The following is a 17,748-nucleotide window of genomic DNA, read 5'->3' as shown; positions in this document are numbered from 1 at the left end:
TAATTGTAAAAAAATCATTCGAATAGTTTTTTAATCGAATACATATTTATTCGAATAATTATCTAGATAAAATTTTGCCCAACACTGCTCCGGACTATGGCGGAATTAAAGAAGCCACATTATTGGACTGTAAAGACATGTTTTAGTGGTGCATAGTACATAAAATCCCGTTCTGGTATCACCACTTTGAATCGATATTTTTACAGTAAAGTTGGAATATATCTAATCTAACGTTATAACGAACGATAATTGTATTCAGATAAACAGCCACCTATCGATGTCAGACAATATTATTATACTGTCCTATTATATGGTTGTAATATTATATCATGTGAAACGTCTTCAGAACAGTTAATGTGTGATTAGACTAGATTAATTATGTGGATACAAATGCCTATTAGTATAACAACCAAATATATTTTCTCGGTAAATACTTTTTGTGGTAAAAATATTCTTCTAAACGTTTCATATACTATTTGAATTGTAAATTTAATATATATTATGTACGTAAGTCTATATTAAATGTATATATGTATTTTTAATATTATATAATATATATCGTAGTTAGTCATTAACTTGTGATGTATCAACACGGCTATGATCTTACGATCGCTAGGGTACACAATAATTTATATACAATAACACACACATATATATATACGTGTAAGTATGTATGTCACCTCCTATCCTAATCTTTAGAAATTTAGAGGGTCACTGTATTAGATGAAATGACCGACACAACTGTTCATCAGAAAATATTTTTTAACTGCTTAACAAATTTTATTCAAACTTTTTGGGTTGATCTGCATACATTTGTATGGCGAAAACTCTGGGGTTTATATGTCACAAGAATAGTACATATAACGAAATCTCCGCCATTTATCTATAACATGAAATTCCGATCATCCCGTTAACATATTATAATATTTATGACATCGTATAACCACCGTATTACTTTTCAGTGACATCACATTACAATATCGAAAATAATATAATACACATTGTCTGCTGTGGATGACGAAACCGTTTCGCGTGTATACGTGCAGTTACATCAAAAATCACATTATTATGATGCATGTACGAAACGGATCAAAGTCGAATGGCGACGCTTCGATTTATTGCCAATATACAAAATATACAATATATATGTTTATAATACGTGCACTCGTCAATCAAACATATCGATTGGGTTAGACATAGTTTACAATAATAATAATAATAATAATAATTGGTGGGTGCACGCAGCGTTATAATATAATACAAGAACGCAAAACTAAACATTTTACTATAATAATACATATATAGTTACTCGAAAATTGAACCCGTATGAACTTATGGACATGATTATAATAATTATAATATGCGTGTAACAATCGCGGACAGTATTCAAATACAGTATGTATATATGTATTAATTGTATTATTATAAATTATTAATTAACGTATAAAGAAACTGTAATATTAAAATAATATGGTGGGATGCGTATGGCAATAGCAAAATGGTCGCTGTGTAAATATAATAATTATTATTTGCATATGCATATTAAATTTACGTGTCTGAATTACATATTATACGACCATTGTAGCTTAAGTATAACGATTGGTCAATTAAATAGTCATTTGGATGTAACTGACTTTAAATGTATATCTACCTAATTCAAGAAAATTTCAACTGAAACATTAATTTATAAGTAAATCATTATTTTTTGCATAGTTTAAAATAATATTAACAATGAATTATACAGCAAATAAAATCGCTTATTGTTGGTTAAAAACTTAAATGAGAATTAAAAAAATGTTGATAGTACCTATGTAAAAACTATAAAATTAAAATATAACCTTATCAGTTCTAGTTTATTTGAATACATTTTCAATTGTTATATGTGTATTCATACGTGAATGTGAGTCTTAAATTAAGTTATTGAGGTATATGTATACCAACACAATATTTTCTCTTCGGTATTATATGTTAGTATAATACCTGTCTAATTTAAAAATATACGAAATTATTTGTTTGTACTTTTGTAACTTTGACATTCTACAATCACTTTAAATAATTGAAACTTTAATAACTATGATACCCAAAACTATATTACCTAACTATTTTACTTATCCAGATGTACTATAATATAATGTACTTGTACTATCATTATGTATTACTTGCATACAGTTCATAATATTTCTCAACAGTGAAAACGACGATTTTCACGCACGTGTAAAATATATTACAGAGTATATTATTGTATTTTATTACATTTTCCGAAATTTCATGCAGAGCACATTATTTTATTGTTATTATTTCATTAACAGTAAAGTAAAACAAAAGTGAAAAGTAATACCGATATGCCAATATCATTCATACTTATATTATATATTAACATAATACAACCAATCATATTCGATATACAAGTACGACGCACACGTATAAGTTATTTAAAATATGATAGCTTACATTTCATTAATTTATTTATTTTCATTATTATTGGATAATTTAGTTTTTTTTTTTTTTATTGAATGTGTGAATATATACTCAAGTACTTACTCATTGTGATATTGTTTGATTCTATAATCTAAGATAAACACATACACATTAAGGTATATAACATAATATATTATATAATGTTGTATCGCCTAAATTAAGTCGTTATTTTTTACGAGACATTTTAATTAATTGTAAATTATAATGCTTTTTCGTTTTATATAATATTATAACAACACAGATGCACTTAATATAGACTATAAAAATATTTGATCATAGTGTTGATAATACAAAAATCAACGCATTAACATAATTGGAACTTTAAGTGCAGTGTAAACTATACACAATTATATAAACACTATTATACTTATTACACATTTATTAATTGCAAACGCTTTAGGGTGTTATTGTAGTAATTTTAATCAAAAATACTCAACACACAAGAAAATCCGAAAAAAAATGACATTACGTTATATTCTTTTGGAATTTGTACACTTACTATAGCTACATAAATTTTGACTTTTTTGAAAATTTAAGAAACTAAAATGGCTCAACTAATTCAGCCATTTTTTTTTTTTTTAAATAAAAAAAATTAATTAATAAAATAATAGTAGATAAAAATGCTATAATTTCATTCTAAAATATTTTAAAAAGAAAATTTCAAAACAAGTCAATATATTATTGTAAAATAATATTTAAAATAAAATAGTGAAAGTGAATAATATATTACTAAATATATTTGAATTAATTATAAAATAATTTTATGCGAAATTCTTCGGTTTTTTTCAATATAATATTTAGTTATAAAAAAAATAATTTCTCTGTCAAAAATATAATAAACATCAATTTTATGACCCTGTGTATGCACTATAGCTTTAGTCTATTATCTATATTGAAATGGCATTCTTAATAGGAAGGAGGAGAATTTAGGCTAAATAGACCTATTTCTTTGCTAATGTTCTTAAATTTTTCGATTGAAAATCTAATAAACCTAAGATTTTTATCTACACATTATTTAAAAAAAAAAAAATAATAATAATAATAATAATGACCCTATTAGAAAAAATATATCCAATGTGCATCTTTTGTCCAACTAAAAATAAATGCATTGCTCCGTGATACATGAATATTTGTTTAAAGTATATAGTAGTATAATATCTCGTATAACAATACAACGGCTGTTATAATTTAAAATACGAAAATGTCATGAAAGTATATTATGACATCTAATAAGAACTCGTATATTACGTTGATATATGATATAATGTACTTGTAAACTATTTCAAAGATTCAAATACTTAGTTCACACGTTGTGTGAACCGTAAATAATACGTATACACTGTACATATGCAATGCTCATAACAAAATAAAGTCACTCAAAAACTATATTGATAATAATTTTATGTAAATACATGTATAATTTATAATTGGTTACTGTCGAGATCGTAATGAGGCGCGAAAATTCATGAGCCAACAACCATGCCTAATATTATTAGTGAAGACACAACATTGGTTATTACTTATTTACGAATACCGCAATGACTTTTATACTAACCATTTCCGTGTAAAAATATTAAGATACTGCCAGTTACTACATACAAAATAAAATATATTGTTTAGCTATATGACACATACTAAAATAACGATATTCAAAGTATATTACGCTAATGGAAATAATCCCGTTTCGTTTGTATATTACAATAATAATAGTATAAATTATAACACACACACACATTTATATATATATATATATATTATATATAGAATACAGAGTAAAGAGTAATTTACCAGTCATGCTCACCATATTTTTCTTTCAATAATGAATTTATTTATATACTATAATACCATATTTTCAATTATTTAGATTTTTTTATACCACTATATAAAGATAGTCTTGTAGTGGTATAGACTTTTTTTTTTCAATTACGAAACCAATTTTTTTCTTTCAATAAAATATTAATCAGATGGCTTTTTTTAAAATGTTTATGTATCTAATTAAAATTTGAAAGAGTATTTTCTGAATTATTAAGATGCTTGTACTAAAAAATATAAACCTTAAAAACTATTTAAGTAAAATAGAAAATGGAATAATAAACTGTAACATTTTAGTATTCATTATACTCAGGAAATGTTTACCAATTATAAAATGATGAACTAGTTATAAATTAGCAATAACTACTATTATTTTTTCTTCATCGAAGCCTTATATATCTTAAACCTATTTTCCTTAAAATACAAATAATTAAATAATTTAAAAATAGCGTGTCGATTCTGATACTTATAAATTTTCATTGATTAAATCGATTAACAATTTTTTGAAAAAAAGATGAATATTTTCATTTGTGAAAAATAAGCTGTTATCGTCGTATAGCATTTTTTAAATGATATAAAATAAGCCAAGTATTTAAAAATCTGGTCCTTATATGTACTTAATAATTCCAAAAATTAGAATTTAAATAAATGTATTATATTAAATATAAAATAGGGGTGTTTATGCTTGATTAATAATCTTATATACCTGTATAGGGTTTTCCAATTGGTATGTGACAAATATAATAGAGATTATGTTGGTTCTTATATAATACTTACAAATTTTGTCACACGAATTTTAGGAGACCCTTTACACCACACACAAACCTCGGTAACCTACAAGAGGAGTATATTAATTTTATATAAAAACTCGTTTCTGCAGGTTTTTCTTTGAATTTTCCCACCCGTTGACGGATTCACTAAGTTAACATCCATTTCACAACACATTATTTCGTGACTGTGAAAAACCACAGCAGTTATATTATATACAATGATAAAAATACAGCGGCTGTGTGTGTAGTATATTATTAAATCTAAATAGTAACTTTTAATGGGATTCGCACGGTGTTACGGGTTTTCAATCTGACGACAACGGCACCGACCAAATCAAGTTACGGTTCTCCCCGTCGTTATACGTTTGGTCGCGCTACAAAGTAGCTTAAGCATATAATATATTATATTATTATAGATACTTTTATACGTCATATATAACGATCGCCCGAATTGACTTATACTACACTACATGGTTATATATCATGTACTATTATTATCATTATTATTATTATTATTATTATTATAGATACTCGTTTAAAAAAATCCAAAATCTATGTTATGATGGATGACACTTGAATACCGAGAGAAAGGAAAAAAATCTCATTTCTTACTGTTTTATCTTTCATTCGTTGATTTATGTGTCACGGAAAATGTAACCGACCAAGAGTGATATGAACAATAGGAAAAATCATTTTTTGTTTATCCACACAACCTTTTAATGGCTTTGATTTCACAATAAGACATCACTTGTTCTGCGAGAAAAAAAATACATAAAAACACATAATAACCCACTTTGGATTACCCGCGGGCACACCAGGCCATATATATTATGCGGCGAAACACAAAACATTAATAGAACGTAAGACTCGGTCGATGGTCAAAATCGTCCAAAAAAATAAAAACTTTTCGGCGGTGGTGCTGTATCAAAGGTGTAAAGTTTTAATAGAGTTTTATCTTGTGATACTATTCGTAGATGGAGAGGAAAAATGACTATCGAGAAAAAAATCGGGACACCAGAAGATCTGGTGTACCGTCGGATATCCGTTTTCATCGTGTATATAAGCGTGATCGCCTGAACAGCTTTCATTTGGACTTCCATAATAAACTGTGAACCGACAAAAAGGTTGTGCTTTTGTTCGTTCACAACAATAATACAACCAAAAACCGTTGTAGAACATCTGTTTGGTTCTAAAAGTGTTTACCTTAAAATAAGATAATGAAATATATATACATGTAGTCACCCGTTGACCATGCGTATTTGTTATGATATAACAATAAACTTTAGTATACGAGTACATTCTTCTAGGATATTCTTTTAGGAATAAAAAATAAAACAGAAAATGTAGTTAAACAAACACAATTTTTTTTCTACGGTATAAGATACGCGTACATGTTTCGTTTGCTAAACTTAGATTTTCTTAAATTACTTATTTAATTCCCGAGGTACGTGAAGTGAAAATAAAATTGGATTTTTCATTGATTTTTACTAATTGTATAACAAGACAAATTGACATCGTTTCAATATTGAATCATCATGTCAACACGCCGCATCACGAATTATTCATGTCATTTCCATTATGTTAATCGGGTAAATATATCCACTATAACGCGTTCGTGTGTATATTTTGTTTTGTCTCAAATCCATAGAGTTTTTATGCTAAAAATTGATTATTCCTACAATTATTACATTAGGAATAAATAATATTTGGCATTAGTAATAATTATTATTATTATACTCTATAAGACATATGTAATTTAATATTTTTTAGTTTTTAAATAGATAAAAAAATAACAACAATAATAAAGGGTCATATTAACTATATTAATAATTTTGACTAAAATGTATTGTTTTATACACGAAAAATAATTATACATGACATTAGAAAACATAAAAAACATTTTGTTTATTAATATATAACATCAGTTTTATTTTACAATAAAAATATTAAATTAAAAAATATTTAGATGAAACAGTAATTCACCGTTACGAAACGCATAATAATCTAATAAAACGTTGATACCGCGTAAAATATACTGCGCAATTTATTACGATATGTTTTATTTGAAGAAAGTGAACACCGCTTACCGAGCGTTCGTATATTTCGTTTCCACTGACGGAAATATAAAACGTATAATATCATTGTATCATATAATAATATATTATAATATATATTCTATATACGCGTATTATAGATACACATTCATCGACATCACGTCGTGTGCGATAAAAAAAATGAAAAGTAAAAATAGGTGAGATCCGATGAACATTTCCGGACGTGAGCGGTGACACGTTACATCAGTGCATGTCATCGTAGCAACAGCAGATAATTTTTTCCTCTTCCCCAAACGGTTTTTACCGGGCCACTACATAATACACTGTACAAATAATATTATTATATCATCGAGTTCAAAAGAATAGAACTATTCGTTTTCAAATTACCGTTTGTACGGTGTATTCTATTGGAATCGCGCTAAATTATATCGGAAAAAATGTTGGTTATTTGACAACGTCAAACTATATTCGCCTATATATATTACTGTTGTATAGGTATAAGAGAAATCATCTATTGCTAGTTCTCATCTTCGACGGTCATCCAATCCACGTTGTTCCGTTATCTACAAACACCATATCATAAAAATATATACCATCTATGTGTTATTTATATACATTAAATTGTATTCGAAGCTTACGCTTCGTTATTGTTTCTAGAACGAAAATGTAATATTATATATTATTGATCTGCTCACTTTGTGCTATGACCTATACTGTCTTATTGGTGTAGTGATCAACGGCAATGTCATTTTCACCACAGCAGTTATAATGTATATGTGTTTTACATCTATGAAATCCCTCAAATATGAACTTTAGAACACGTTATGATGCCGCCATAGTAATAATGTACCACGAAAGTAACATACTGAGGCTATTAGCTAAATTGTCTTACCAAAAACGTATTAACAATGATTGTTCAGTTAGGACGTTATTTTAGTAAGTACTTCCAAACAAAAATATTATATTCGAATGATATTAGTATCGTTATGATTAAATCCCATGTAATATCGATGAAATTTATTTAAATATATTCATCAATGGCAAAAAATCAAGTAAACAGTTTTAATTTCAATTAATGATTATAATATATGTATATATATATATATTTACACAGTTAAAACGTTGACAAAAACTGCGTATAATGACTGACCTAAATTTTATTCAATGGCGTCATATAATATTCGATGAATGCAATGGTCGAAAGGTTCTAAGTTTTTGCAAATTAAGCAAATCTAGTTTGAAGGGTCGCTTTTGAGGATAACGAAAATGGATAATATCATAATAAATATGCATACGCGTTGATATAGATAAGAATATTATATCATCTTAAAAAAAAAAATAACTCAATTTATAATATTCTGTATAATCCATTAGTCTTTACTTCATTTGATTTAAGTGAAATGAACAGTAAGTTTAGTGCATTCAGTTACAGTGATATCATGTAGAATAATTCAGTAGTAAAATTTCATGATTATTACTATCCAAAATTTGTCACGAATTCACATGCGTGTAGCATAAATAAAGAATAAATTACGTTTTCGATTGTCAATATTGTCAAGTTCTTGATTGTGAAAATAATACATTAATATCATTCAATAAACAAAGTATTTACCAAGAATATTTTTTTAAAATAATTATTGTCGGGGTAGTTATAATAATATTAAAAGTTTATACATTAAACCATAATTAACAAATTTTTGTTTATGAAACAAGGTGACAACATATTCAAAACAAATTTAATGAAAAGATCGATATATTTTTTAACTAAAAAAAAATAAAGTTATTGATCTGCCTTTCAACAACTATTTTATTGAAATTATATGTTCATTTGAATAAATAAATGTAAAAGGGACATATTTAACATTTTATAGCTTTACAAAAAAGTTTTGACAATATTGGAATGATACTACAAAGCACTAAGAATATATTGTCTTATGCAACTTTTTAAAACACAACATTATTCTGAAAATATACTTTTTGTACAACTACCAAAAAAATGTTGTAAAAACAAATTTTTCTTGTAGAAAATTTTTTTATGAACTGTTAAAGCTCGAATACGTTTTTTATTCTTTTGAATGTCTTGTTACTACCATTAATATATTTTATCCTGAAAAGCTATTAATTATTTTTATTTATTAACATCGTATTTTAAATAGAATTATGTTTAATAAAAACACTTCTTAGTACTCATACATAACTATTATTTATTTAAGCGTTTTATCACTGATAAATATGTAAAAAAAATACTTGTTTAAATTTTTCGCATTTTCCAATATGTAAAGTAATATTTTCATAAAAATGTTTGTTGCATAAATATATTACAATGTTAAACGAACAAATACAAATAGGGTTCAATTTATTTGATAATTTTTACATTTACCAATTTTGAACACTCGGCTAGACTATAATATTGTTTATGAAACTATACTATACGTATTTGTTCATTTAAGAAATATACATGTGATTTAGTGATGGTATAACTGTTAGATATTTCGTAACGGAATGTTACATAAAATATGAATACGTTCAATAAAAGACTTCCCGTTTTCCCTAGTTTCTAGTAATGACTTCTAAAGCTTTTAAAAATAAGTGAGGAGTTCAACATTATTTTTTTGCATTTCAAAATTACTCTTTTCAAAATTTTACAAACATTTACAATACATTTTTTTTAAATAATTTATAACTAGTTTTTATATATACAATAACATCAAAATAATTCGGTTATATTATAATATTAAATAATAATACTATTACATAGTAAATTCTGTTACGGTATACACTAAAACATTTATCTCAGTTTATAGACAAGTATTTTTTTTTCGGTCGTACTAATAATCTTTTACATGTAGGTCTCCTTATCCTTTAAGTGATTGATGTTGTTGGAACCATTTTCGGTCGTTTTAAAACTCAACTCATCTTTAACAGCACAAATCAATTGTATGCGGGTCGGGTAAGCAATTTATATAATAATAACTCCCGTTAGAAATAGATGTCAATTTCTTCTTTATTCTAAAGAAAATCCCACTATATTATTTTATAACGCTACGTACCATTTATTAATAGTAAGTTTTAAACACAAAGCATTTACAGAAAAAATGTTTTTTTCATTAATTTAAAATTTGAATAATTTTCAATAATATTATCAAACATTTCTTCTTCATTTTCTAAAAAATTATAATGATTAATACATTCCTTTTCAACTTAAACTAATAATACATTTTATTTATCATTATATTTTATGGAATATATTTTCTTGTATATTTATAACATTCAAAAAACTTCAAAACAATCTTATAGATATTTTTTTTTGTCTCTAAGTCTACTTAACTTCCGTTTTACATTTTAAACTTAACTCGATGTGTATTATATGTATTACCTATACAGAACAATATTATAGATAAATATTATATTATTATTAAGTTAAAATAAAAAGAAAAGTAAAAAAGTTATCTTATTAATTATTATTTAATAACAATGTTTCTCTAAAAGTAAAGTAATACAAGTAAAATTTTCAACATTTCTAATGCAATATCTGAATAATTCGTAAAAACATTAAATTAAAAACTTTTATTTTCTCAAAAATATTTCATAATCATTTCAGTTAATATATTCTGTGTTTATGTAAATCACAATTTTTTTGCATTTAATTACCTAATATGTACATACTAACAAATATATATATATATATTTGTATGTATTTATTTTTCTATTATTATTCATACTAAAATATTATTATTGCCAATAATTAATAGATACATTTAATATAACACTACGTCAAGTGTTCAAAACGTTTATTTTTTTTTTAAATTAATGGTGTTATATAATATTATATTTAACTATTAACGAAGTTATTAAAAAATAAAATACTTACATGTCCAAATGTAAAACGATGAAATGAATAACATGAAAAACCACATGTTCTATTTCAGTTAAATATAATTCTTCAAAATTGATTATCCTTTGAATAATATGTAAATATCCTGAAAAAAAATTCCCAATATATTAGGATTATGTATGTGTAATCTTCAGTAATATGATTATTTGAGTAAAAACTAATATCTTATTGAATTTCCTTTGTCATACTATATAGCTTAACCAATTTGAAAGTACTCAAATAAATTACATTATATCGCAAAAAATTCCAGCAATTTATTAATAGAAAATAAACATAAGAAAAAAAAATTAATTTCTAACTGTCCAACATTTTAATTCATACAGTCATTAGTCAAATAGATAATAAGAACATATTACCACTAATTTAATTCTATGATCACACACCCACAACAAATTTCCTAAAAATTACAACGATAAATTTATTGTGAGTATAAGCTTCAAAAATACGTATGATAATATAGTATAACGATACATATTAATTATCGGTGGTTACAATTTCCCTTATATTTTAGTTACACCATATTTTCTTTGTAGTATAATTGATGATTTTACTTTATTGTATTACTTTCGTGAAAATGTTCTCCTTATTTTTAGATATATTTTGAATTTGTTTTAAATATTTGATAATATCACGTATTTTTAATACATTTCAAAAGTGGTTGCTGTAAAATGTATAAATTTAACACATGTATTTAAGGATCTAAGGAATAAACACTAATATTTAACACATTTATGTGATTAACCGTACAATTGTATACATAGGTAATATCATAGATCCGAATCTCTTCACTTACGTGGAACGAAAAAATAATATTGTGATATCAATTATAATTTCGTGAAATACTTTAAAAAAAATATTTTGTTATATACCAACATTTAGTTGCTTTAAAAAAAGTGAATTCGTGCCGACAAGTAAAAAGGTATAGATGATAGGTATGTATACTATCTACAAAACAGTATTACTGGTTTTACACGGAACAAAATACTACTATTGTAAAGCTAATAAAAAGCTAATTTTTGTGATGAGACTGTCGTCCACGTAGAAAAGTTTTAATACCAGCAATTCGTTAACGGTCGATACCTCATCAAATGCTAGATACCTTTATATGTTATTGTGTAGATAAGCATGAGAAATACATTTTTGAACTACTATATTGATCATGTTTACTTACAACCGTGTGGTTACAGTATCTTGTGAGGCAGTAATACAAATATTTCGTGAAAAAATGTGTTTATATTACAATAATCAGAATATTATTTAAATATTTTAAAATTTATAGTGTAATTTTGTAAGAATTGGTTAACATATTATCATATAATGTATTGAGATACATTTAATTTATATCCAGTTAGACACTCATTAGTCATTACAATAAAATAACCAAAACCTTACAAACGTGCGAGTATTCATGAATCTTAATTTAACAAACCATTAAAGTATGGAAATAAATTATTTTGATTTCATGCACAGTGATTTTTGCATTTTCTGGAATACTTTTATTCTGTGTGCAATATTTATGTAATAAATAATGATTAATGAATGTTTATAACACATTAAACTTCATTCGTCTTACTAAAGTATTAATAAATTAGATCAAATAAAAATGTTTAGTAGGTACATGGATTAAAATAAAAACCATAGACATTATATAGGTAACAATTGACTATAGTAGAATGTAATTATTTTCATTAGTTTTTTATTTTAATTCTATAAAATTAATATATCATTAAGTAACTGTTAATTTTTGGCTAAGTTAAAAGCTATAACATTTTAAGTCAAGAAATGTCATAGTTAGGTAACTAAAAATATTTAGCTAAAAGGCTTTTAACGTTAAACCTATGTGGTACTAAAACCGTTTCACTCTTGTCATTTCGCATTACGGGTAGATAACGATATTAAAAATTGAAAAAACTACCTACAAAAAATAAAAATTTATTTTATTTTATTTTAAATCACTTTTAAAATTAACATTAATCGTTTTCAATATTGTCGTTGCGCACATATACATAATTTAACCATAATACATATTTTTCTCAACATTTAATAATAATTAAATACACTTTAATATGGATGGAATGAAAAATAAATAAATTATCAGTCTTACACTTTTACTGCAATAATGATTTCATTATATGAATTCAACTTTCAACTTACTGTATTAAACATTTACTAGAATTAAATTTCCAATTATTTTCGTTTTTAGTTTTTAAATTATATGTTGGTGGTTTATGTATGACGTTATGTCCCCAACATGGCAATATTACTTATTATTATATATACAATAGAGACAGAAACTATGTATTATACATTAAAATTCGATATAATAATGTTTGCACAATATATTAAACTATGAAGGGCTGTTTACTTAATGACTGGAATATAATTTGAACGAGTTTAAAACTGTATCTATGGTTAGTACAAAGGTATAAGTATAATAATATAATACCTGGATAAATTTTCAAGTAGATGTTTTCCAACAGGCATGAGTTTTGGACACAACGAGTACATAATTTAATGTAATAATGTAAGTATACAATATTATAGAATCTTATCGAGATTAATTTTTTATCAATATTTTGTGTACTCAGTTCAGAACCTGCCTGTAAATTACAAAATACTAAATAATAAATAAATTTATTATATTTAATGTAAAGTGATAATGGTATATTTCTGATGATTAAGTCAGTTCACATGTAACGTAATCGCTAAAATTAAGTGGAGGTATTCAATAAGTTTAAAGTTTAAAGAATTCAAAAAATCCATTCTAATATATTATTATTCTATGATTAATTTGCATGGTCTATTTCGGTTTAATGATAGGGTTTTAGCTAAATACAACTTTAAACCTAGGTATTTAACTTGATTTGTTTTACATTCAAATCTATGTGTTTTCGCGAATATACTAAATATATTATATATTATATAGATCCAAAATTCTATAAAATGTTAACGGTCCTCAAGCACCACTATTCAATCGACTTATTACATATTATTTATAACATTAAAAGAATTCTTAATCAATTAGCGTTATAATTTTTTTTTTTTTTTTGGGGGGGGGGAGGATTCGCATTATGTTCATATTATTATTTTATTTTTTTCGTAGTGTCTGTTTTCCTTTGTCTCGTTCTGTTCTGTGTTATTACAATAGAAACATTCACATTGACCAAAATTACACACACGCTCTTTATTACATTATACATTTTTTTCTTGTGAAATTGCAATGAGACTGTATAAAAATACAATAGAATTCAGGACTAACAACAATTTTAAACAAATCCTTTGGAACATAATTTTATTTATTAATACGCATAATCCGTACTATGAATATAATAAATAGTGTGATAGTTGATAGAATAACACTTTTTACAAAATATTCCACTGTTATTTGAACATAATTAAATCAAAAAACATAAACATAACTGATACTTCAGTTTTTAATAACTAATAAATAATAATTAATAAAGAATACAATTGTTTACTTTTATTCAAGAAAAAGTATAATAATATAATACATACAAATTAAATTCGTATTTTACAGTATGTTATATTGTATAAGTAGATTACGGTAATTTTAACTAAATATATATATAATAATAAATAATTTTATAGTTTTGATCCAAGAAATTTTATAACAGAGTTCAAAAACAACAAAACGTTTAAAATTGAAATTGTTAATATTGAAGTTTTTTAATAAATTGATTATTACTTGTATTTTAAATAATTATTATAAAAGATTAAAATATTTTAACTAACCCTGAACATTAATATTATATAAAAATATTTTCATTCTGTTAAGCAATAAAAAACTCTTTCGTTATTATTATTTAATATTAAAAAAACTATTCGATATTTAAATGTTTCATATTACTCAAAAAATAGTTATATTTTTCTATCATAAAGTATCACGATTTACTTTTTATAATTTCTACTTAAATACCAAGATTCTTAACTAAAAAAAATGTTATGCACGAAAAAATTACAGTTTGATTTTATTTGATAATTCTTTAACCATAATAATTATTATAGTGTTAATTAATCATGTACTTAAATTAAAAATAAATGTTGGATAAAAATCTAGCTTAATTCAACGATGCTCAACAACAATATTCGTTTCTATATCAGTATCATAAAATTAATTCAGAATTAATCAATCTAAAATAAATATTTTGAAATTAAATACATTAATAATTACATATTTAATGTATATAATAAAAAAATCATATAATAAAATACTGTTAGAACGATATTTAACTGATTATTATAAAATAAAATTATCAATGGCTTGTATAATTTTAATTATGTACTATAATAGTACGAGATATAAAGTACACAAATTTAATGTATCTCACGTAATATCTGTAAAAAAAAGTTATTTATCTTTCAATTAAGACATAAATACCTATCATATTTTAATCAAAAACAATAGTTATATAAAGGATTTTGTAAATGTATTGGTTTTTTATAAAGAGTTTGTACATTTTATTCATAATTATTATAGTGCATACTTTATAATGTACGTATTTTTTTTACGTAAATAACGCACAATATTCATTATTTAGTTATACTTAACTTTATATTAGAACTATTATTTAATATTCAAAACACGAAAATAAAGTTTAATTCAATTAATTTAGCACCTATTTGTTTTTTTACAACATTCTATACGAGTACGCAACATACACTTTAATTTTACGGTTGTCATAATATACTCGTACATTTTCAAAACAGGTTACTTAAATGCAGACATATTTATTTCAAAATGTATTATTTTATATGCTTTACTATATGACTGTATTTATACAATATTAAAACTTAAATTATTATTTTAAACTGTATAGAGACGCTTCCATAAAATTTATTCAATTTTCAATAACGATTAAGCAATGCATTATGTTTTTTAAACAATTGTAACAACAGTAATGACATTAATCGTAATAATAATGAGGGCAATTGGATTTAATATTTTCAAACCAAATACAAAGTTTTGGGTCCAAATCACGTACGTTACATTTATATAGGCATAATTTTCTCCCTCGATACAATGATAAATGATAGAAGACCCCCTCGCAGTAATAATAATTATAACAAAACATCCAACTATACATGTTTTGTATATCATTCTCTGTCACAGCGAATATGACATTTTTTTTTTTTTCAAATAGACAAAACATTCTGCTTTAGTGGGATTACTTTATAATTTACGTGACTTAATTTAAACTTAAATAATATTCATATGATAATATAAATTAAATATTTTAATGTATTAATATTATTAAACATCAAATAAACATATACAAATAAAAGCAAAAATCTTTAACATATAAAGTTTTTGTAAGGTATTGAATTTCGAATTACTACATTAAACAAATCCTCTTACAAGTTTATACGCATAGCACTTGTACCTCGAAATTGTTGCTAAATAGATCAAAATAATATTATACAACAAATGGAATAACACATATAAAAAATATATCAAGATATCAAGAATCTTACAAAATATATTAATTAATGGTAAACTTTGAATTACGAGTATATGCAAAAAATAGTGTACATATCTGAGGCATGAGATAAAATCTCACAATACACAGACAACTAACACGAGAGAAAAACAATAAGTGCTCTATACTTATTTCGTGCAAAAGCCACGATGGTTCGTAAACTTTTTTGATGGACGCACTAAAAAATAAAATATTTTCTTAAACTTCATTTAAAAAAATCGTAGATACGAAAAAATATAAAATAAAATAGGTAAAAAATAACAATGTAATTTTTAACTTTATTGAATTATTGTTTTAATTGTATATTATATTATGATATAATGACAAACGGCAATACATTAATTAATTTAATAAATTAAAAAATTAAAAAAATACTGTAAAATTATCAACAAATAGCATATAATATCTATTGTTTTTCGTATATTTGAGTTTCAAAATTAGAAAACTGCAGTAAAAAATTTTTCCACACGTGTCTATTATTAAATCAATTGAGCAAACTTAATTTTTTTTTTTTTTTTGTATTAAAAAAAAAAATTGCTCTCATGCAGACTGCAGTTGTCATGTGAAATTATAACAGTTAGACGCTATCGATAGGATGCACTGCAATATTCTTATACCTATATAATATACTGTGTATCATTAAAAAAAAGGTCAAACCTCGTTGAATTCTTCCATTGAAAATGCGTTTTCTGCAACAGAAGAACGTGGATAACGAAATCGACGGTGAAAAAAATTTTATTGAACGGAAGTAATAATAGTATTACTTAGATCACGACGACGATCGACACTTTGGTCACGAGTGGATTACACTGGCGCACGACCGGTGGAAATGTTACGACTGCAGCAGGCGGCTTTCGAAAACTCGGTGGACTCGAGCACATGGTCTCGGGGTTGTACGTTGCGCGCATAGGCATGCGCCCACGATACCCTGCGTCCCTGCAGCTATACAGTTGACACGAATATTCGAATATGATGAATTTAATATATAATGTGTGTGTGTGTGTGTGTGTGTGTGTGTGTATGTAACGTGTAAATATTCACTTAGGTCTACAGATTTGTATTATCCTATATAGTATTATATTATTTTGTTACTTAGTAATAAGTACTAGTAGCGTATTTACTTATGTTGTGTAGTGAGAGAAAGAGTAGAGATAAAAAAGATCACTTTATATTTTTGTTTAAGGGTTCTCATTCCATTTGGTATAACATTATATAATGTTCGGATATTTTGTTGGTCGATT

At 24.8% G+C, this 17,748-nt stretch overlaps 1 protein-coding gene across 1 annotated transcript in view; it reads right to left on the bottom strand.

Annotated features, from left to right (window-relative positions):
- LOC112604311 overlaps window positions 1-17,348 on the bottom strand; it is an 83,014-nt gene extending 65,666 nt beyond the window's left edge. The window contains exons 1-2 of the mRNA XM_025353279.1: window positions 17,165-17,348; window positions 10,986-11,094 (exon numbers count right to left, since the gene is read on the bottom strand). Coding sequence (XP_025209064.1) covers window positions 10,986-11,031 — 46 coding nt within the window. The 5' untranslated portion in view covers window positions 11,032-11,094; window positions 17,165-17,348. The remainder of the gene's footprint in view (window positions 1-10,985; window positions 11,095-17,164) is intronic.
- Between the last annotated feature and the right edge of the window lie 400 nt (window positions 17,349-17,748).

This window comes from Melanaphis sacchari, unplaced genomic scaffold (assembly GCF_002803265.2).
Source record: "Melanaphis sacchari strain LSU unplaced genomic scaffold, SCAv2.0 Contig11_pilon_pilon, whole genome shotgun sequence".
Taxonomy (NCBI): domain Eukaryota; kingdom Metazoa; phylum Arthropoda; class Insecta; order Hemiptera; family Aphididae; genus Melanaphis; species Melanaphis sacchari.
Note: the sequence above shows the minus strand (reverse complement) of the source record. Positions and strands in the feature narration are given on the sequence as shown.